The 22,371-nt window shown below is 40.8% G+C and overlaps 1 protein-coding gene across 1 annotated transcript in view; it reads left to right on the top strand.

Annotated features, from left to right (window-relative positions):
* LOC134865739 (receptor-type tyrosine-protein phosphatase N2-like) overlaps positions 1–22,371 on the top strand; it is a 164,723-nt gene that overhangs the window by 22,436 nt on the left and 119,916 nt on the right. Inside the window, 8 exon segments of the mRNA XM_063885429.1 lie at positions 3,695–3,809; positions 4,024–4,168; positions 5,920–6,301; positions 6,438–6,758; positions 7,692–7,765; positions 9,572–9,936; positions 11,169–11,255; positions 19,992–20,071. Coding sequence (XP_063741499.1) covers positions 3,695–3,809; positions 4,024–4,168; positions 5,920–6,301; positions 6,438–6,758; positions 7,692–7,765; positions 9,572–9,936; positions 11,169–11,255; positions 19,992–20,071 — 1,569 coding nt within the window.

The raw sequence follows: 22,371 nt of genomic DNA, 5'->3' as shown, positions 1-22,371 counted from the left end.
CACAAATCATTGAATTATAGGAGAGTTTTTCTGGAGAACTGACGTTGCAGAATCAACAATACAAAGTGGAAAGAAACATTTAAAGACTGCTTATAAAAGGCTATGAAACAATCACAAAAACGCTGCAAATGAAATACAAACTGCGTCAAAATCACGCAAACCAATGCGGTTCATAAAAAGATAAACGTGTGGTGGCTTGCATTCCTAGATATGCGTGGTTAACACAGAAGGAATACTTAATGAGGAGCTTTAGAGAGCATAACGCTTTGGATACATGTGAAATATTGTTCATTGTTTTAACCTGTGGACATGATTTATGATCAGCTGATGTCTCTGGTGTTAGAAAATCTCTTATTGAACCATACCACTAGAGGGAGGCAGTCACCTGTGTACCAGCTCATTACACACACTCATCATGCAGGTACATCCACCCAGTTTCTCTCACATGCATGAGAGAGAAACTCCTCACAAATGAGGTTTTTTTTACACGATTCTGGAGGAAACACAGGAATTTTAGCATTTGAAGACCATTTACATGCACTAAAACCTAACACACTTCAGGAAAGGGAAAACCCCATACAGCAGACCAGGGCCTCTTCAGGATGTGGAAGCATTTGGCTCTGGTCGTCGGCCTCCTCCACACGTCTCAGTGTTGGGGTTTATTCTGTGGCTCTGAATACCCTGGCAGGGGCCCCGGCGTTTGTTACCCTGCGGTGTCAGGTGCCGTCTGTTCGCCCGCCGCTATCGCCCGATTGCTCAGCCACCGCGGCTGCCGCTACAGCCTCTCCGCTTTATCGCTCTTTGATGGCGAACGCTTGGCCTGACTCTCTGTGCAGCTGCTGGAGAGAGCTGGCTCCTGGAGGTTGGGGGTCGTAATTTATTTTGCAGCGAGGCTAAAGAATGTACTCCAGCGACTCGGGCTGATTTAATTAGTGCAGAGGAGTGGATTAGAAACATGTGGATAAAGAAGTGTCTCATTCTGGAGTCTCAGGTGATGTGAAATGTCATCATGATGCATAATGAGCATCTCACTGCTATCGCTGATACTCACTTTTAGTTCCGTTGGTTTTTTCGCTTATTTAATTGTAATTTATTTGTTCTTTTTTACTATAACTAACCAATTTAGTACACATTTTAATGTATTATACCTCACATCTTATACATATGCATAACAATAATTACTATTACATTTCAAATCGGTTGTCCCACCCAAGTTATAAATAACATAACATAAAAAGTCACCTTTTTTTATGCATCTCTAATCCGCTTAAATCAACAATAATGATGCTCTTATTAAAAGGAGGGAAATATTCACAAAAACAAATGAAATTAAAGACTAGCTCAAAAATGTGATTTCTGGTTTTTATTTTCATCGTTCAACACAACATCGTCATAATCAAACATTTAGGAGACGAGAGTTGGACCTGTTTTTGTGGCAGCTCTGTATTTTCCCAGACAAAACCTGCTGTTTGTAAGGCAGAGAGATCATGCTTTTTAACTTAGTGTTCCCCCTAAGATTCCTTCTGCCATTATAAACAAGGTAGCCAAAGTGAAACTTCCTCAGGAGTACGTTTAAAGTTATTATTCAACACTAGCTGCTGAAAATACAGTTCCCTCAGGAGTTGCTAAAAAACAATGTGTGAAAAAGCTGTTGGACCTGTGATTGAGGTGTTGGTGTGACAGCGTAAACTTCCACTGAACTCAGAACTTTATATTTATTACTTCTCTCCAGTTTCTCTCCTCTTGTCTCAGACTTTTTTTTAACGCCTCCAGATAAGCTTCCACTTTCTACTCAATCTGAAACATATTCAACAATTTCTGGTTGGATTGCTGCTCCTCCGGGCACGTTTTGCATGGCTGCGAGTCTCCACTTATAAAACCTGCACTGCTTTCAGTCTGAACACACCTCAGGAGACATGCTTCCTAATTTGAACCCTAACCCTTTTATACTGTTATCAAGGTTTGACTACTGGCTGGAAGATAAATTGCGCAAAGCTTTCAGTTTTGTGCACATTTGTATGTTGTTTGTGAGCACTGGATGGCGTTATGGGGCACAGGGTACGTAGGTGACCTCACCGTCTTTGGGTTAATAAATGGTATTAATTGCAAGACTGTCGTGGTCGAAATTGGAGACAAGAAATCCCAGTATGCATCCATGGTGACATTGACGGGCACCGAAGTTTTAATTCAGGTCCGCGAAAACGCAGCTTTCTCAGATACTTAGACACTACTTTGTGTTTTGTTTTTTTGCATGTCAAATTAAATCACACACTGCAGCTTATTACACATAATGGGACACAAACAGATCTGAATGCTACTGGTTGAACTGGGACTCGTTGCTATTGCAATAGATCTATCGTTCTGAAGTCGTTTCACTTTGTGTTAGGTCTGATTTGACTTCCTGTCTTTGTGTGTTTTCCCACTGGTCTTGATTGCCTGTCCTGGCCTTGTTAGTTGTACCTTCTCCTCATCAACGCTGCAACACCTGACCTCCTGCACACCTGCACTTCCTCCCCTCATTCGTCCTCCTGTTTCCTTTAGTCATTATCCTGCTTTCCTTGTCCTGCTCGCCTAAAATTAGGAAGTGTTTTCTGTTTGAACTTTAACTGACAGCAGTTTTGTCCTCCTCGTCCTCCACTCTGGACCTTTTGATCTTGTAGCATCGCAGCTGGATCTGCACTAGTTCAACTCCCATCTTGCAGGAACATCATCCCTCATCTGCCGGACGCCTTGGTTCGTGTTGTGCATTTTGCAGCTCGGCCATATTTCCGGTAACGCTTCGTTCCGCTACCCCATCTGCTGCCGGTCCTGCTCCTCTGTTCGGCTGCCAGAAATCCGTGTTTGGATGCATGTTGAGCACAGGAAACAGACGGGGAAGCCCAAGCAGCTCATCAAACATGTGCTTTTGTAGTCTTGCTGTAATGCAGAAGAGGTGGATGCAAAAAAGAAATGCTCTGTCACTGATGCCGATGCCCTTGAGTCTCTTGCTTCTACACGGTGCTTAGATTAGGTAATGCAAATTGTTACCCAGATGGAAAGAGACGCAGATGCCCAGTTTTTGAGGAGAGGACAAGTCTTTTTGGGGATAAATAATATGTTAATTTGCATCAAAGGACATGGGATTTCCAAAATGCTTAATTAACATGAGCATTAAAGTCCATGACGTACAGTAAGGGTGCCAGAATTAGCCCTGGAAGCTACTTTTCAGGGTCTGCAGATGATACAAAGGGGAGCAAACGTTGAGTCTTTTTCTGCACAATCAATTGATATCGCAATATATAGTAAAGGCCATACACGTGGAAACACCTGAATGAAGCAACCACATCGCTATGATTCTCCAAACCGTGCAGCTCTGTGTGCATTAGTAGTAGTTGATGTGATCCATGGTAAACTGCTGTGTCGTGCTGCAGGAGGAGGGAGAAATGGTCTGTGCTTAGTCACTGAAACTCTCCTCAGAGTCTCCGAGGATTTGCTGCTGTGGTCTCCTCCGCTAATGAGCGACCTAATGATTTTAGGAGAGAAACGGCACGCTCAGCATTTTCATGTTTGCATTTTTGGCCATACTTACTGCAACTCAGCTGGGAAGAACTTACTCGCAATAGCAGTGAAGATACATGAAGCTTTTCTGTCTGAGACGAGAAGGAATAATCCTGTGTTTAAGATGTGGTTCTTAAGGTTCTGTGTGTGTCTGCAGGTCTGACGTGGGGAGATGACACCACTCAGCAGGTTCTGTCCAAAGAGCTTTCCAAACTGAGGAGAGTTCCCTTCAGAACGCAGCAGAAAGGAGCCATCTACAACTCGGACAGCAGGTCAGATACATCCCATCATCCTGCTTTTTATGAGTTTGTATCTTCAACCAAATTCTGAGAAAAAAGTCATTCTTGTGTTGGAGCGCGAGCCAATAGAAGCCCGAGGGTTAAAAAAACCCCTTAAGCCTTATAATAGAAAACGTCAGCTAAATGTGTTGTAATGGAAGAGAACTCAAACAGTGATGTCCACCTCTCCCCCCTCCTCCCCCCTCAGGCCTGCAGCTGAGGCAATGGACCCGATGGATCAGAGGGTGAAGCCGGTGGAGGTGGAGCTCAGCAGGAACCTGCAGATGTACCTCCAGCGCCTCGGCCTTCTTCCCAAAACCTCCTCTTCCTCCAGCCTGAGCTCCCAGGGCAAGGTGAGGCTGATTTGAGATGAAACACGGGGATTCATGAAGTATGCATACCTGTTGCTCTGCCAGGGAGGCCTCCCGCTCACTGCCACCTGCCTCACACACACATATGCATGCAGTACACACTCTGTTATATAATCTCTCACACACACACACACACACACACACCTTCCCAGCAGGGGGTCCGGTGTCATCCTTCCTTGTCGCTGCGCTTTCTCCTCTCCCTCCTGAACTGATGGTTTCTCGCAGCACGTTCATTATGAGGCAGATAATACCAGCAGAGAGTTCAGCAGTTCAACGCTCTAATTAATAACTCTCCCCTGTGTCCCCTCCCCTCCCCCCCCACCCCGCCCAAGGTGAGGAGAGGGGCCCCTTTTGAGACTTGTGGTCCTTCTCTATGCAGCTTCATGTGTTTGAGCAACAGGATGAGGACTGGATGAGTCCCCGTAGGGATGAGGGGAATAAAGCAGGGCTGAACAAAGACTCAAAATGTGATACAAGTTGCAATATCTATAATAATATGTGAAATATATAAATAAATTATTAATAATAATAATAATAATAATAATAATAATAATAATAATAATAATAAATAAAATAACAATAAATCAAAAAGTAAATGAACACATTTCAAAATAAAGAAAAATAATAAATAAAATAAAATATGAAAAATAAATGAATTCATGAAAATATGAAAAAACAAAATGTATGAATACATAAATAAATAATACAACCAATTAAATGTAAAAGTATAAAAAAGATTTTAGAATTTAAAAACAAATTGAATAAATAAAACGAATAAATTATTAGAAAAATATTAAATATGTTTTATATTCTGAATAAATGATTGTGGTGCTGCAGGGTTTGCCTGTCCCACAAAGAAAATACAAAACCTTGCTGCGCATACCTCCTTTAAAAAATCAAACAGTCATCATTTTATTAATGACATATGTTAGTAATAATCTCTCCTTGCTTTTAATACCATGGATCATTTTACAATTGCAGTAACAGTCAAATCATGCATCCCCGTGAATAACGTTGACCAGCTCTGTGATAAAAATGAACAAAGATCCCGACCGTGACCCACACCAGAAGGGGCCCCACACCATAAAGAAGTTTGACTGTGGGGAGCGTCACCGTTTATGTTGTTTTTGTTATGATAATTTCCCCGTCCGTCAGGCTGGTTCCTCTCTGTGCTCCAGGTGGGCGTTAATGGAGCCGCGGTGACACTCTTTGTTTAGCTGATGGATCCGTTAATGTGATGCCACGATAATTGCATTTAATACCTTGTTTTTTACCCCCTTGTTTTTCGCCTTATTTTCACATCAATCATTGTTTTGTGCAGATGTGGATAAAAGTTGTTTATGATAAAGCTAAATGTGGCTCCTGATTTCAAATGCTCCCACTGCATTTCATTACAAACTACACTTTCTTTTACAAACCACATATTGATGTTTTCCTTAGTTCCATTTGGTTCTTTATGCTTTATTTTAGATGCAACTCACCTTAAAGTTGTTCAAAGGTCCGAAGGTTTTAATGTCATATACACAGCTTACAGTGTAGTCGTAAGTGTGCAGTGAAAACTTGGGTCACATGTTCCTCAAACAATGCAGCAATATTATAAACAAACAATACAAATAGTGCACGCTCAGGAGGTTAGCGGTCTTATGGCCTGTGGGATACAACTACACCAGACATCAGATCAGTGTCACATGAATCAGGGAATAATAAAACACCTGCTTTCTCGTTTCCTCCAGACTGACCGTTTCCAGTCCGGCGTCCCTGCAGACTACTATCGCTCCAAGCCTCAGAAGCCCTCCAGCTTTGCCTCCTCTTCCTCCTCCTCTTCCTCTTCCTCGTTCTCACCTGTGCAGAAGCAGCAGAGACCTCCCGCCGACCAGCTCGTCTCCATGCAGACGGAGGGAGACTTCCTGCTGGGCGCCCTGAGGCAGTATCTGTCCCTACAGAGCGGGCGGCACGACCCCGGGGTGCAGGAGGCCCCCACCCCCCGCCTGAGGCCCTTCTACAGCAACAGGATAGAAAACACCGGCCTGAAAACAGACGGGCAGAAATCCAGACTGATGAAGCTGGGGAAGAGTCAGGGGGCTTCAGTGAAAGAGCCTCTGACGCCTGTGGATGGTACGGGATGGAACAGTTTGCTTTCTCTTTCCAGTCCAGTAAATTCTATTTCAAAATGTGCATTTAATAAAACTACCAGTTCTCATTTGTTCGGTAAGGATTGTGTCCATCTGTTCTCTTCTCCGTGTTCCTGCAGAGAGGTTCATCCAGAAGGTTCTGCAGAGCGTTGGCCGGCACCACGTGGACGTGGACGGCCTGACGCAGCAGGACCTGAGCCAGCTGTCCAGTCTGATCGCTGACGCCCTGCAGGTGGTGGACAAGGACCAGAAACAGGGTCCTAACCGGGGCCGGACCCGCCTCAGACCCGGACCCAGAGACCTGGAGGGAGAAGAGGAGGAGGGGGAGGCAGAAAAGGAGGAAGAGCCTGGCAGGGATGAGGAAGAAGAGAAGCTGCTTCAGAACGCTCCGACAGTCAAACCACAGGAGAGCGCTCCTACAGCGCCGGCAGCTCTGCAAGGTGATTCCATCGTGATTCATTGAGAGTTTTCATGCAATAAAAGCTGGAAGCAGCTCTTTAGTTCGTGCATTATTGTTAGGGCAAGAGGAAAGAAGTAGAAGAGCTCTAAAGCGGCTTGCAACAACATTAAGATCTAGGTGAAAAAAGAGAAGCATCCTGTTTAAACACAGCTCGTTTTAATGAAGCGTCCTTGGGTTTCTGGAAAGGCGCTTTAGAAAGTTCTTATTATTAAAGTTTACATCAAAAAGCTTTAAAATGCCTTAAAAAATCTAACCTTGTAGCGTCCTGCAATGCTTCGTGAAGAAATAAAATGTACTGAGGTAAATATCACAGGAGAGCAATTAAAGAGCTTACCACAATATTAAAGTTAAGGTAACTAATAATTGTAAACATCTTTTAATTTAATCCAGATTATTTAATAAAACGTTTTTACTAAAAATCTGTGCAAAACTAAATCATCAGAGAGCACTCCTACAGCGCCGGCAGCACTTTGGGGTAATTAGAAACAGAAAAAGTTGAGTTTTTGAGTACAAACATTTTTAAATGGATGAAAATGACAAAAATATAGCATTGGTTATTTCAAAACCTGCAGCCGTCTTTACCTTTTCACTCTTTATATTGTATTACTCATTATTTTCTGCTCTTTCTGCACCTTTTATTTCTAATTATGTGCAATACCTAGTTTTACATGCATCTTCAACAAAAACATTTCCCAATTTGGGATCACGTATGTTTCATTTGCTGATTATTTCACGTTTCTGCAATTCTTAGTAAATAAATAAATCACAGGGGCAAATGTCTTCTATCGTTCAAACATTGAAGTGGAAAAAGTCTATGAAATATGGAAAGGTGGTTTTTGAGTTTTTGGGCACATTTTTGATTGAGTTATGTTTTCTATTAATATCAGTTTCGTTTTTTCTCTTTAATAAAAAGGTCTGAAAACATTGACCGTCCCTCCCCTGACGGAGCGCCACACAGATCCAGAGGAGCAGAACATGGAGGAAAAGGTACGTTTCGTTCAAGAAGTTTTCAAAAACCAAACATTTAGAGAGAAGCTGATAATTAACGAGCCTCCGGTTTCCTAAAGAACTTGTGTTCAGCTTCAGAATGTGAAGAGTCTCATTTGTGTGTCCCGAGTGTTTGTCAGGAACTCGATGTTCCTATGAGAGTGATTTAAGACAACACCTTTACAGAAACCTCAATCAAGTGTAATTTTCGGAAAAGTTTAGAGACTTTTGAAAATGCTGTTCTCCTTAGCAACAGTCTGTTATCGAAAACTAACAACCTCTGAAATGACCAAATTGACCAATCAGAATCGAGTATTCAACTAAACCATGCAATCACACCTTTTTGAGGACAAGTACTCAGATCTTGTACTTGAGTAAAGTAGAAGTACTCAGGTCTTGTACTTGAGTAAAAGTATAAGTACTCAGATCTTGTACTTGAGTAAAAGTAGAAGTACTCAGATCTGGTAATTGAGTAAAGTAGAAGTACTCAGGTCTTGTACTTGAGTAAAAGTATAAGTACTCAGATCTTGTACTTGAGTAAAGTAGAAGTACTCAGATCTTGTTCTTGAGTAAAAGTATAAGTACTCAGATGTTGTACTTGAGTAAAAGTATAAGTACTCAGGTCTTGTACTTGAGTAAAGTAGAAGTACTCAGATCTTGTACTTGAGTAAAGTAGAAGTACTCAGGTCTTGTACTTGAGTAAAGTAGAAGTACTCAGATCTTGTACTTGAGTAAAGTAGAAGTACTCAGGTCTTGTACTTGAGTAAAGTAGAAGTACTCAGATCTTGTACTTGAGTAAAGTACAAGTACTCAGATCTTGAGTAAAGTAGAAGTACTCAGATCTTGTACTTGAGTAAAGTATAAGTACTCAGATCTTGAGTAAAGTAGAAGTACTCAGGTCTTGTACTTGAGTGAAAGTAGAAGTACTCAGATCTTGTACTTGAGTAAAGTAGAAGTACTCAGATCTTGTACTTGAGTAAAGTAGAAGTACTCAGATCTTGTACTTGAGTAAAGTAGAAGTACTCAGGTCTTGTACTTGAGTAAAGTAGAAGTACTCAGATCTTGTACTTGAGTAAAGTATAAGTACTCAGATCTTGTACTTGAGTAAAGTAGAAGTACTCAGGTCTTGTACTTGAGTAAAGTAGAAGTACTCAGATCTTGTACTTGAGTAAAGTAGAAGTACTCAGGTCTTGTACTTGAGTAAAGTAGAAGTACTCAGGTCTTGATCTTGAGTAAAGTAGAAGTACTCAGGTCTTGTACTTGAGTAAAGTAGAAGTACTCAGATCTTGTACTTGAGTAAAGTAGAAGTACTCAGGTCTTGTACTTGAGTAAAGTAGAAGTACTCAGATCTTGTACTTGAGTAAAGTAGAAGTACCAGAGTGTAGGAATACTCTGTCACAGTGAAAGTATTCTAAATGTTCCTCCAGTGAAAGTAGAAAGTACTCTCCTCTAAATGTACTTAAAGTAGTGACAGTAAAAGTAGTCATTGTCTGATTGGTCCATTTCAGAATAATATCTCTGATATGTTTTATAATGATTGATCATTAAAGTGTTCTCAGAGCTGGTAAAGGTGCAGCTAGTTTGAATGGCTTTGTATACTGCAGGGTAGCTGCTGGATTTACTGCAGGTGAACTACAGTCTGATTTAAGGGAGATTATATTTACCATCGTTCATCCTAATCTGCCTAGCAACTAAAGGGATAAATACATGTCGTGGAGTAGAAGTAGAAAGTAGCATAAAAAGGAAAAACTCAATTAAAGTACAATTACAAATTCCACTTAAACACAGCTTTTCTTTCCTCCCAAGCCGGACCTCTTCACCAAACTCCTGGCCTACCTGGACAAATCCACCTTCAACTCGGCTCCCTCGGCCAGAAATCTGGACGATTTGAACATGGAGACCCCCGGAGGACGTCAGGTGGGGCTGGAAAACGTCCAGAGCCGCACCAGCGAGGCAGGGGTGACGGTGCAGAAGAAGGACGCCACCCAGCAGGTGGAGGAAGTGTCGGAGGTGCACGGCTGGATCAAGGAGGTGGCGCCTCCTCCGGCTGCGCTGGTGTACGACGAGCCGCACAAGAAGACGCTGCACGTCCCCGAGCTGCAGCTGGACGTCAAGGCTGGCGGGAAGAAGGCGGACGAGGACGTGTTCGGATACGTCATCACCGACACAGAGTGAGTATACAACCTTCTGACATGCACAGAGGCATTATGGGTAAAAACCAGAGGAAGAAGTGCTTGTAATTTAGTGTAGAATCTAGGGCTGCACGATGTGGAAAAACTGATAGATTGTTTTACCTGATTTTGCAATATTAGAGGGTTTAGAGACTGAAAGGAGGATGCATTTTGTCATACTCTCACTTCATTTGTAGATGCATGATCTCTTGTGTGCAGTATAATTGCTTATAAATGAATACATAAATCAATAATTGGAGGATTTGGTTGAGTGTGGAAAGCTTAATTTAATAATTAGGTTTAAAGTAATATTCTTTATTTTAAAATGTCCTTACCTTTTCTTTTAGTACCTTCTTCTTAACCTGACTCTGCTATTCCTGTAAGGTTTACAATTAAATAGTATTCAATATATGCAAGTATTCCTGCTGAATAAACATGTCATTTTTGCTTCAGCGATACACAATTTTCCCAAAATAAATCAACCAAAATGTTGCTGAAATCTTAGTTAGGAGTTCTGCCAAATTAACTTCCATCATGTTCACCTAAATATGAAATTACTGTGAGGAAAATAATGCAAATCAACAAGTCTCCTCTGTCAGACACAGGCGTCAGAGCCTCTCTCTCGCCGGTCCGTAGAGCGAGTATCCTGTAGGAGTGAAGCGGTTATAAGACTGATGAGATGCAGAGTGGTGGCATTTAGCCTCGGTGTGAGGAGGAGAGAGAAGGTGATTCATCACAGCTGGAGGAAACACCTGCTCCTCCCCCCCCCACACACACACACTGTACATATGGCCATGTAGAAACACGCTTTACCCTTTCAACCTTTAAATGCTGGTCGTTTGTTTCCTCCGTTCCCACTTCTCACTCCCACAAAGCTGAAAATACACCATGATGTCCCTTTTTTATTTAAGAATACAATCATTTAAACCTCCCTTAGTAGTAAAATATTTACTTATCAACACCCTTTAGTTAAGGTGTATTAACAAGGGGAACAGCAGTCAGTTTGTAATGGATTTTATGGCTTCATTTTTATCATTGAAGTATCAGAAAAGTGGCCGAAGTATAAGTATTTGAGATTTCTCTGAATTTCTCACTTTGCCCTGAATATATGGCGCATCTCTGTGAAATGGTTAAGATATACAGTTGTTACTTATTCTATTTAAAAGTAATTACCTAAGATAGGTCACCTAATCTACATTGCAAGTATATGTAATTTCTCTCCTCTCCATCAGTGGGCTTCAGACGGACGAAGGCCTCCATCTGATGGAGATCTTGGCTCGCAGGGCTAAAATCCAGATGACCGACTTCGCCGAGCTCTCGTAAGTATTTCTCTTTATTGTATTTATTGGTTCAGTAGATATGAGTTTGATGAACAAATTGGACATTAGACATTTTTGCCTGTCGATCCATGGTTTTGAACCCGCCTTTTATTCCTTTAAATTGGATATGCATGATATACAAAACAAAGGACAAAATGGTAAATAATATTCTACTTTTTGTATTTTGTTAGTTGTGATAAAGTATATCTTATCTTTAAAGACCTCAAAATAATCTGATAAAGTTTTCAGTCTCTGTTTGAGTCCTCACAATGCGGGAGCGCGGCCAGATGCGCGTCCACACAAGCTACTATACACCAGCATGTACTGTACACACACACACAACTCCTCCTGAAGCTAATAATAATGAACCCTTTCTAATGCTCATAATGTCCTTCTAAAACCCGCTTTGCCTTTTAATAGAGTAGCAGTCATGGAAATGCCAGCTGTCAGATGGCCAAACAGTTGAAATAAACTTTAAATTCAGCAGAATATCACTTTTAAAAACCCGTCCTCAGACTAGAAACAGTGGAGGAGCAGAGGTCGGTACATGACTCATCCTGTTTATGGTGCGCTTTACGTTCCCGACATCAACTAAAGCGCACCTGCAGGCTCAAGTGGGTGGCACATTTTTCTAAAAGGGCGTACTGGAAACTCTTCAGATATCCCCGCGTGGAAGATGATGATGATTTACTTTACCCCCCCCCCCCCTTCATGTGAATGTCGGATCAGAGAGGGCAAACTGGTGGGATCAAAACAGAACGATTTTCCAGTGGAACAAAGCGTTAGAATCACACAAGTGAGGAAAATAAAAAGAAACAACATTGCCCTTAAAGAGTAGAAACACAAGGACGATGCCTTATTCTCATTCTGTCAACATACTCTCTGCTCTGGGGGGGGGGGGGGAATAGAGAGCATTGAGGGCTTCTTCTTCTCCGAGTTATCGACGAGTTGGAGTCGAGCCACCGCCGACTGCAATCACGTATTAATGAGACTGAACTCTGCCTGAACCGCCTCTCTTTCTCTCTCTTCTCTCTGTTTGCTTCTTTTCCAAGTCTGTCTCAATTTACTTCATCTCCTCTCTGAAGAGCCGTTGCTATATTTCCCCCACAGGTGAGTTTGCAACCGCTGCAGGGGATAATAGTCGATGCATCTAAGTGTGCATGCCTCTATGGTCACAGGTAGAAAAGCTATATGCAGAATGTTTCAATGTTTAATTTAGCTTACTAACATTATAACCTCTTATAAGCGCTCAAACAGTCATTAGACATGCTTTCTTTCAAAGGATCAGCAGTCGAAACGTTAGCAGAACACTCAGTAAGGCATCCATTTATCCAGATTATCTAATGCAAACATCCACAATCGTTGCTTATATTCCTTCTTTGTACAAGAAGCATGTAGGGCTCAAACAGAATGAGGATGTTGTGGCATGTATTAGGTTGTGATTACTGCGATCTGTGCAGAATCATTTCGGATTATCCATCTGGTATCTTGTTAGTACAGCGTATTTAAAGGCTAATATCAAGTATTGATTTTTCAATGACAGACTGTGTGTGTTTGTCCTCTGCAGCTACTCGAAACTTTTTACATGCACTTATTGCATACTTGGACAATGGTGTGTGTGTGTGTGTGTGTGTGTGTGTGTGTGTGAGGTTTACCATGATGCAAATTCACAACACGGTACAGATAAAGCAACTTACAAATTGAATTGAATTTATCATTTGTTTAATACTTTTTATTTATTGACTAAGTTTGTCCATGCGTGCACTTTGTTCAAAAGTGTGGTCCACACAAGCTACTATAAACCAGCACACACTGTACACACACAACTCCCCCTGGAGCTAATAATCAGAATCAGAAATACTCTATTTATCCCAAACTGAGAAATGTTGTCTTATTTTGTTTGTAATAATAAACCGACTAAGTTTGTCCATGAATGCACTTTGTTTAAAGTGTAAACCATGCTTTTACTTAAAGTGTAAATAAAACGAGCCAAATGAACGTGTCTTATTGAATGCCTGCAATTCAAATGAGATAAACTCCTAAATAATGAATTTAATACAATTTAAAAAATACAAATATGAGTTAAATTAGAGCTTATAGGAGACAGTGAGGCATACAGTAAGTGTTAACCATTGCTCAATTCATAGCAAAACACACACAATTAGGGATAATTCTATAAATATACATACACACATGTATACACACACACACACACACACACACACACACACACACACACACACACACACACACACACACACACACACACACACACACACATACTCAAATTGATATATTCCTTTAAATACATATGAATTAAATTTAGTGTAAGACATAGAAAGAATTGATGTCTACATTCATGTGTTAGTGAGAGAGTGTGTGTGGACAGGTGGGTGGCTTTGGACGGCTTTCTCTCACACACACACAAACACACACACTTTCCCTCTCTCCGGCCCCGTTGTCCCGCGGCTCCTCGCTGTGCATCGAGTCTCTGGGTGGGCCCGTACTGTTCTCTGCTTCAAGTGCACCTTTTGTCTTTGTTCTCCCATTTTGGAGGAATGAAAGGATTGAGCTGGGGGTGATGGATTGGAGGCGAGAGGGGGGAGACAGAGGGAGAGAGCTGGGGGTCTCTTTTGTTGTGAGGCAGTGAAGGCCCAGCAGGGGGAGCCGCCTGGACAATTTGTCAGCGGCGCCACGCTTATTCCCGCCCGGCTCCTCACCTCCACCTCCACCTCCACCTCCACCTCCACCTCCACCTCCACCTCCACCTCTGTAAACCTGGGGACAAAGGGTGCTGACAGCTCTGATTTACCCAGCATGCATCTGGCTTTTACCGCCCTGCTTCACAACGTCTCCAATAGCTTGTTCTCCCTCTTAATTTTCCCTTTCCAAATCCACATTTTTTCACACCTTTTTTTTTTTTTAGATTTAAGGTTTAAAAATGAGCGTCTACTCTGTGTCAACTCTCGAGCTCTGAACTGAAGCTGTAGTTTAACTGCTTCCTCACACAGGTATCCAACCACGCTGATTTGATTATAATTACTTTGAAGTGAAACATTTCTAGTAGGAGTTTTCACAGGAAAGTTTGTGGATAATCCAAAATAACCAGGACAGATTTTTAGGAAATTGTATTGCTTTTCAAATTGAGTTATTTTCAAATTTCATATTCCCTCAACTCATAACTTTGACCTGGTTTATCCTTAACTTCATAAGAGTTCTTCAGTGTTTGCCATCAAGTTCCAGCTCGTGTTTCGACTCCAGAAGTTTCCATAGCCACAGCTTTAGCAATCTGCATCTGAAGGCTCCTTCAACAAAAAACAAACACACATAGAATATACTTAAAAAGAAATTCAGAAATAAGTGAACATCATGACTATTGAACCACTTCTACTGCATGGGGTTAGAAGCAAATATCTTACAGGTAGAAACTGGGCAAAAATATCATTTGAAATAACATTTTTTGGGGATAAAATAGTTCCTTAAGTGTTCCCAGTGAAGTCTGTTGATTGACCAAAGTAACCAGGGGCAAAAAACCCCCAAACTGTCCGTCTCACGATGAACAAATGTGTGTTTCTTTGGATGGATTTGTCTTAAAGGTTGGGTTGCATTGACTTAAAACAAACTGGAAGTACTGTATAAAGTCATAGTATAATTGTCCCCCCTTCTTCCCCTCCCTTATCCTGCACTTCACCCCCTCTAACCTCTCTCCCTTTTCCAGTTAGCAACACCGCAGGCACCTCCACCTTCCACCTCACTCAGGAGCTCCACATTAGCATAATACAACAACAGAAATGTCCCTGAACAGAGCAGAGAGTGACCTCTTCAACCTCTTCCACTGCAAAAGAAAAACCCTGTCTCTTTAACAGAGTCGGAGGGCCTGCAGCAACATGAATCCACACTGAAACATATGAATCATAAAAGCCCACACACCTGAGAGTGACTCACAACCTTCCAGCTCCTCTTGGAACAATCCGATAGCGATTAGATAATACTGACGGTATTTTACAGTCTGTTTTCCAGCCTCTATAGAGTCCTGTTGTGAACCCAGAATGTTCCCCAAAGTTCCCCAAGCATTTAGAAACTTCCCGATGCTAACGAGCATATGTTGATTGCACTATAGCATACGTTGTGCTAATTAGCATGTATTAGCATAATCACCTTGGATGATATTTGAATAAGAGCTTGGACAGTATTGAAGAGCTTTTGTGGGGTTTTTAAGGATGCTTAAGACACTGTCAGGATCCAACATGACTGGTTTTCAGAAATTATGTCCATATGATTTTGATATTAAATGCTAATTGTGCAAATTGCCGAAATACGCAAGTTAGCATCTGATAGTTTCTTAATGCTAGGGACCCACGCTTTATATTTCTAACATAAAACTACACAACATTTCAAGGTAGACTGTTATTTAATACTTTATACTTCATGTTACGGCCACGTTGTGACCCGCAACATATATTTAAAACGCCAAGCCGATAGGAGTTTACAAAAACATGATTTTATTGAAGGTTCTGACAAAAACATGGAGGAGGCCTCGGCCAGCCACGCCAGGAGCCGTACGACGAAGAACCTCAAGCCCTAAAATAAATGCATAGACTAAACTCAGAAAGAAAGCTGCCTCCATTCCAATAACTAAGCCTAAGAAAACTATGAAATAACAGAGTGAAGAACTGCTTTCTAACTCAGAATAAGCGGCTCCTGCAGCATCAGGCAGCTGAGTGTCCGAGAGCGACCCCTCCTCCGCCAGCCTTCCCTTTAAACGGTGAGATCCGGAGCACCTGAGCAGTGAGGAGAGAGAGAGAGAGTCTTTGCAGATTTAAGTTGTTAGCTGAATAAACCTTGACAGATACATGCAAGTTAAAATATTAACAAAGTCATGCAATTAGCTCCATCTCTACCAGCTGAAATAGACATTAATGCATCAATAATCAAATTAAAGTAAGTGCAGTTTTGGCACATGAGAATATTTCTAAGTACTGAATCGGAGTACTTTTAAGGCCTTGGGAGTGTTTCCAGTGTGTGTAGTGGTGGAGGGTGAGGCGGGAGTGTAGCGGGGAGCGTTTATGCGGGAGGGTCGGCCGAGCCTCTGACTGTAGCTGCAGAATAATGACGGCTGTTGCGTAACCATCGCTGAGGAGAGACTGCATGATTACCCGGGTCGAGGTGATGTAATGTCTGTCTGAGAGGTCGTAGCAGAGAGACGCCACTAGGAGGAGAGAGAGCGCCTCTGTGTGTGAGGAGTCTTTTTTCTTTAATAACCACACACACACACACACACACACACACACACACACACACACACACACACACACACACACACACACACACACACAAATAATAATAAATATGACTCTTTTGCATCTAAAGTGGTCATGTCCCTGAGATCCTTGGGAATACATGCAAGAGAGAGTATGACGAGAACACACACAGACACACACACACACACACACACACACACACACACACACACACACACACACACACACACACGCACACACACACACGCACACACAATTAACATTAAATAAATGACAAAAACAGTTAATAGGATGCCTTAAACATTTCCAAAAAATAGCTCCAAGAACCAAAAACACACACTCGACATGCAGCATATATATATATTTTGTAAAGTGTAACCCAATTTTTGTGAGAGCTGCTTTTGTATTATTTCATGTGGTGTTTTGCAACCTTGTAATGGTTTGTGGGCAATATTCTTTCCACAATAAGCGATATATGTCTTAGAAATCTTACATTTAGATTGTTCTAATTCATGTTGTTCAAAGCAGTATCATGAACAGAATCTGCAGATCCTTTGTCCAGAGCTTCATATTTAATGAGTTTATTAAAAAATATGAATTGAAATCTTGTTAGAGAGGACTTGTCAGGAGCTACGAGTGTTTGAGCTCAATGACAGGATGACTTTAGAGGATTAGAGATCACTTTGTGAGAGAGCATGTAATCCCTCCACTAATCTGGAATAATGCAAAACATTGGGGGCCAACTAAATGAGAATAATAGGGCCCCTTTCACTTTGGAAACATGAATACATTTAACTGCTAATTCCAATCAGTCATTAAATGTTAGAAACTCTGAATGTCACGTGCATCGTTTTCCTCATCTCGATGAAAATGCATTTGAAACCACACCATGGTTCATCATCAAGGCGTGACAACTTCTCCTGTATAAACTGTAAACTTTGAATCCACAACAAAACATCATATTTAATAAACTCATGTGATTTATTTTTAGGGAGAAATCTTAATTATTAAAGCAACTAAAGCTTTATAAAAAACTGTAGTAAAGTGAGGGTTTCCCTGTGAAGTTTAAGTGGCATGAGAAGAAAATACTTTATATAAACAAAGCAGGACTCTGAATGTCAAACAGAGGACGGTGATACAATTTATTTTCTAACCTGACCTGGTCGGTAAGAAAGGATAGAAAGTGTGTAGCAAAATTGGGATAGATTGTTGGATACAGAACTACTCTTCAGACTTTTGTATGAAGTATTATTTTTACTTTATTTTTTCTTCTTATTTTTAAAATATTTTTTTGGGGTCTTTTTGCCTTTAATCGGATAGGACAGTGGAGAGTGACGGGAAGGTGGGAGAGAGAGTCGGGGTGGGATCCGGAAAGGACCACGGGTCGGGAATCGAACCCGGGTCGCCGGCGTGCGGTGCAGGTGCCCCAACCAGTTGCGCCACGGCCCAAATTATTATTAATAATAATAATAATAATAATAATAATAATAATAATAATAATAATAATAATAATAATAATAATAATATAATAATAATAGTAATAATAATAATAATAATAATAATATTAATAATAATAATAATAATAATAATAATAGTAATAATAATAATAATAGTAATAATAGTAATAATAATAATAATAATAATAATAATAATAATAATAATAATAATGTATTCATATCATTTTATTTCACCCAAGTTAATGTTTTAAAAATATATATTTTTTCAATTTTTTAATGTAATTTCTTTTAATCTAAAAAAAAAAGTTGTATTAAATACATCGTTTTGTTTCTTAAAAATATCCAGGAAATAAATATATATTTTCTTTACTTTTATGTCTTTTTTAAAACTTATTTAAAACAACTTTTACTGATGATGTGCAAAATTTAAACAGTTACATAACAGTGTTAAAATATAGAATTCTGTGCCATGAGTTTAACTGTTGTGTGCCTCTTATTTTAACTTAGTTTGAACCTGAAGACCCCACAGCCAGCAGAAACACTCCAACATTAAAAACAATCAAAATCCATCAACTTGAAACCTAAAACCTTTTCCGAATCCCTGAACACATTCTCTCTGTCTCCGCTTCAGGACGGGACCTGCTCCTTTAATGATGTCCCCATATTTTACCCTGCTGTTGTTCCACTTCCTATAGTGGTGCATGGTCCCTCCTGCAGGGGAACCCGGTGATATATCTTCCTGCTGCGCCTTTTAGTCTGAATTACAGCAGCAAAAACAAAAGGTTAATCACATTGAGAGACCCCGCGCTGCCTCGGCCACCCAGACTGTGCCTCGCTGTTTCAATTCAAGCTTTATTAGCATGAATGTTGGATGATCATGGAGAAAAAAGCACCTAAAAACTAAACAAATGTCCAATTCCTGCACATTTGTCTCTCTTTCATGGCCTTTTTTGTTGCCTGACTTCCCTCAATGGGGGAAGAAGGACTGTTTTACTTGTAACAGTATTTCTGCACAGTGGTATACCTTCCTTCAGGTTTAATTTATGTGTGCTATCACCTTTAAGGGAAGAGGGGCTGCAAAAAAGAGAGAAATATGGGCAGAAAATTGACATTTTAACTGTTGTTATGTGTTTTTTCTCCCTCTTTATCCAAGAAGTACTGAAAACTTGTGCTTAAAGAAAATATGTAGTAAAGGCACGTGAGTAAGCGCACTTTCCACCACTTTCTGTCAGCCTCAATTTGCATCCATGCAATCACCATACATTGAATCAAAATGTAAATCTGTCCAGGCTGCTGGAAAAACGTTGATGACCAAAACCCCCTCACATCCGACACCCTCACCCCCCTTCATTTCCCAGCACGCTTTAAATGCCGCCGGGCGCATTACATTGAGATTCAAGAGGTTATCTCGCAGCGGTGATGGGGATTGAAACAGCCTCAAGGAACTCCACGGGTTAAACATTTTGATGGTTCACGCATCATGTATGGATGAGCTTTAATGACTCCTCCCCCCTCCGTCTGAAAAAGAACCCCAATTTAATCAAATTTTATTTATAAAGAGCAATATCACAAAGGCCCACTTGTCCCAGGAGGCAAACATGAAGGACAATGTCGAAAAATATAGTAAAATAGTATGAATGACTGAATAAAGTAATATAAAATGAAATAAAATATAGGCTGTGTTCAAAAGGGAGGTCTTAATCTTACTCAAGTACTTTACTTAAGTATTTGATTGACTCCATTACATTTTGACGTCCTGGTGTACACACATTTTCTAAAACCTTAATAAATACATGTTCTTGGTTCAGATCCTCTGAAAAAAATAACACCATGATCAATTCAAACCTACTTTAAAACATGTTAATATGGATGAAGTTTTAAGAAGTTGCATCCCTTTTTAATATTGTAAATCACATCGCGATTGCAACGTAAAAAGCCATTGCTATTTTCAAGCAGAAAACAGACACCTATCGCTGTGTGTTAACCTGTGTGTGTGTGTGTGTGTGTTTGTTTTGCAGGGTGGTGGGCCCCGCTGTGACCTTCAAAGTGAGCCCCAACAGTCAGAACGTCAGCACCGCAGATGTGGCCAACGTTGCAGGTAAGGGACTTTTTTTCTTTCTCCTCCTCCTGAGTGATGTTGTTTTTATCCTGACAGAGGAAGAGACGGCCCATTATCAGCGCCTCGCTGCGGCACCTGAGCCCCTCTGCAACATTTCTCAAAACTCACACATCACTCTGCCGTACACGCCCTTTGAGTTTTTCGCCAAGGTTTTCTAATGTTTTTATATTCAGGACTTTTACTTGTAACGGGGTCTTTTAAGACCATAGGATTTCTACTTTTACTTTTCACTATTTTGAAAGGCAGCCAGCAGGATTTTCTCCTTGTATCGCAGATCTCTAAGCGGCCATGTTTGTTTGGTTCCATTGTGGTAATCCATTAGAGTTGGATGTGTGCCTAAAAACACACGCTGAAGAAAAAAATACACCAGAAATAATTTGTGTTTGGGAAATGTTCAATAAGGACTTTCGCAAATAGAAAAATCTGTAGAGGTTTACTTCACAAGGACGCACAATGTGGCTTTCAAACTTTGTCCCCTGTCAGTAAGAGCTGTACTTAAACACAAGAAATGAGACGACAGAAGACTCTTATCTTCCATTCATTATGGTCAACTAGAAAAGCTCAAACTAGTGGATTGGTGATTGTTTGTCCCCTGAAAGACGCCCTATCATGCTTTTGGGGGTTTTCCCTTTCCTGTAGTGTGTTATCCAGGTTTGGTGCATGTGAATGGTCTACAAAGGCTGAAATCCCTGTGTTGCTGAATCGCCTCCATTGGATTCTTTTGTTTATTTCAGGGGCATGGCGACATCACTATTCAACGCATGTGCTCCAACACGACATGTCCCAGTAGAGACACTAAATACAAAAAACTGATCCTGAAAATGAGCAGAATATGTCCCTTTAAGAAATCAGGACTGAGTGAGACAATAATCTGCCCTCAAACGTTCTCTCTGTCTCTGAGAGGAGATTTGGTCCACCATTTTCTTTTTTTGTCTGGAGAAGGTGCACACAGTGATTCTGTTTCAAGCTCCTCCAAATCAAAATATCTCAGTTCAGCCTGTTCTATCACACAGAGAGGGTCTCTGTGATAATCACTCAGCAGCGGAGACATTTTGAAAGTGTGTGGGAATGTGTGTGTGTGTGTGTGTGTGTTTGTGTGTGTGTGTACAGTGTTAGTCACAGTAATGAGGCGAGGGTGTTGATGAAGTGGGGAATAAAGAGAGGAGGAATGTTAGCCATTAGCCAAGCTGTCAGTCCAGAGAGAGAGACAGAAAGAGAGACTTTCCTGATATTCCCTCGGCCACACACACACACACACACACACCACACACACACACACACACACACACACACACACCACACACACACACCACACACCACACACACACACCACACACACACACCACACACACACACACACACACACACACACACTAACACACACTTTGTGCTGATTATGCAACAGCCTCTCTCCTGTTTTTAAGTGCTATTGCCCCCCCCCCCCCCTGCAGGGTCAGGGATGAGTCTGGACTGTTATTAATGCAAACACCTGACAGAGCGTGCTGCTCATGAAACATGGCGTCCTCTCGGCTGAAGTGCAATCGTGTGGGCGGCCCGTCTTCAAAGTGTCGTTTGTCATATTCATCTAGAATATCAATCTATCCCAGAGCGTACATTACTCCGTCCCGTGGCCGGGGTTTATAGAGCTTTTCTGAAACGTTAAGCTTTACACGGCCACAGTAATGGTGTCGTTTCATCATCATTTATGGCCGCTCGGCAGCGTCCGTCTCTCTGTCACAACAAGTGTGTGCTTTTTTTTGGGGGGGGAAGGCTTTTGGCAGCTGTGTTAAAAAATAATTCAGCTTTATGTGATTTAATCTCAGCGAGTAAGACATCAGTGTTTAAACAGTGAGCTATGGGCAGTGGTGGAGGGAGGATTTAAATCATTCAATCTTCTGGAGGCTGCAGTTTACTGTGAGGCGGCTTTACACTGAGGGGGGTTTCTGATACGCAGAAAGATATGGATTCAAAGTTAGAAATACTGAATAAAAATCTGAACATATGTTGCAACAACAATGCAAAAAATAATAAAAGAAAGCTGCGGTTAATGAGATAACTGGCAGTAGAAATATAATAAATAATGTTAATAATAATATGAATAGTTGTTTGTTATTTCTGTGTTTTATGTAATTATATTATTTGTATTATTATTAACATAATTATTACCATTATTATTATTATTATTATTATTATTATTATTATTATTATTATTATTATTAATAATATTAATAAGGCAAATAATAATAATGTTAATGTTTATTATTAATAATAATAATTAT

This window comes from Eleginops maclovinus, chromosome 6 (genome assembly GCF_036324505.1).
Source record: "Eleginops maclovinus isolate JMC-PN-2008 ecotype Puerto Natales chromosome 6, JC_Emac_rtc_rv5, whole genome shotgun sequence".
Taxonomy (NCBI): Eukaryota; Metazoa; Chordata; class Actinopteri; order Perciformes; family Eleginopidae; genus Eleginops; species Eleginops maclovinus.
This window is presented reverse-complemented; position numbering and strand designations above follow the sequence as displayed.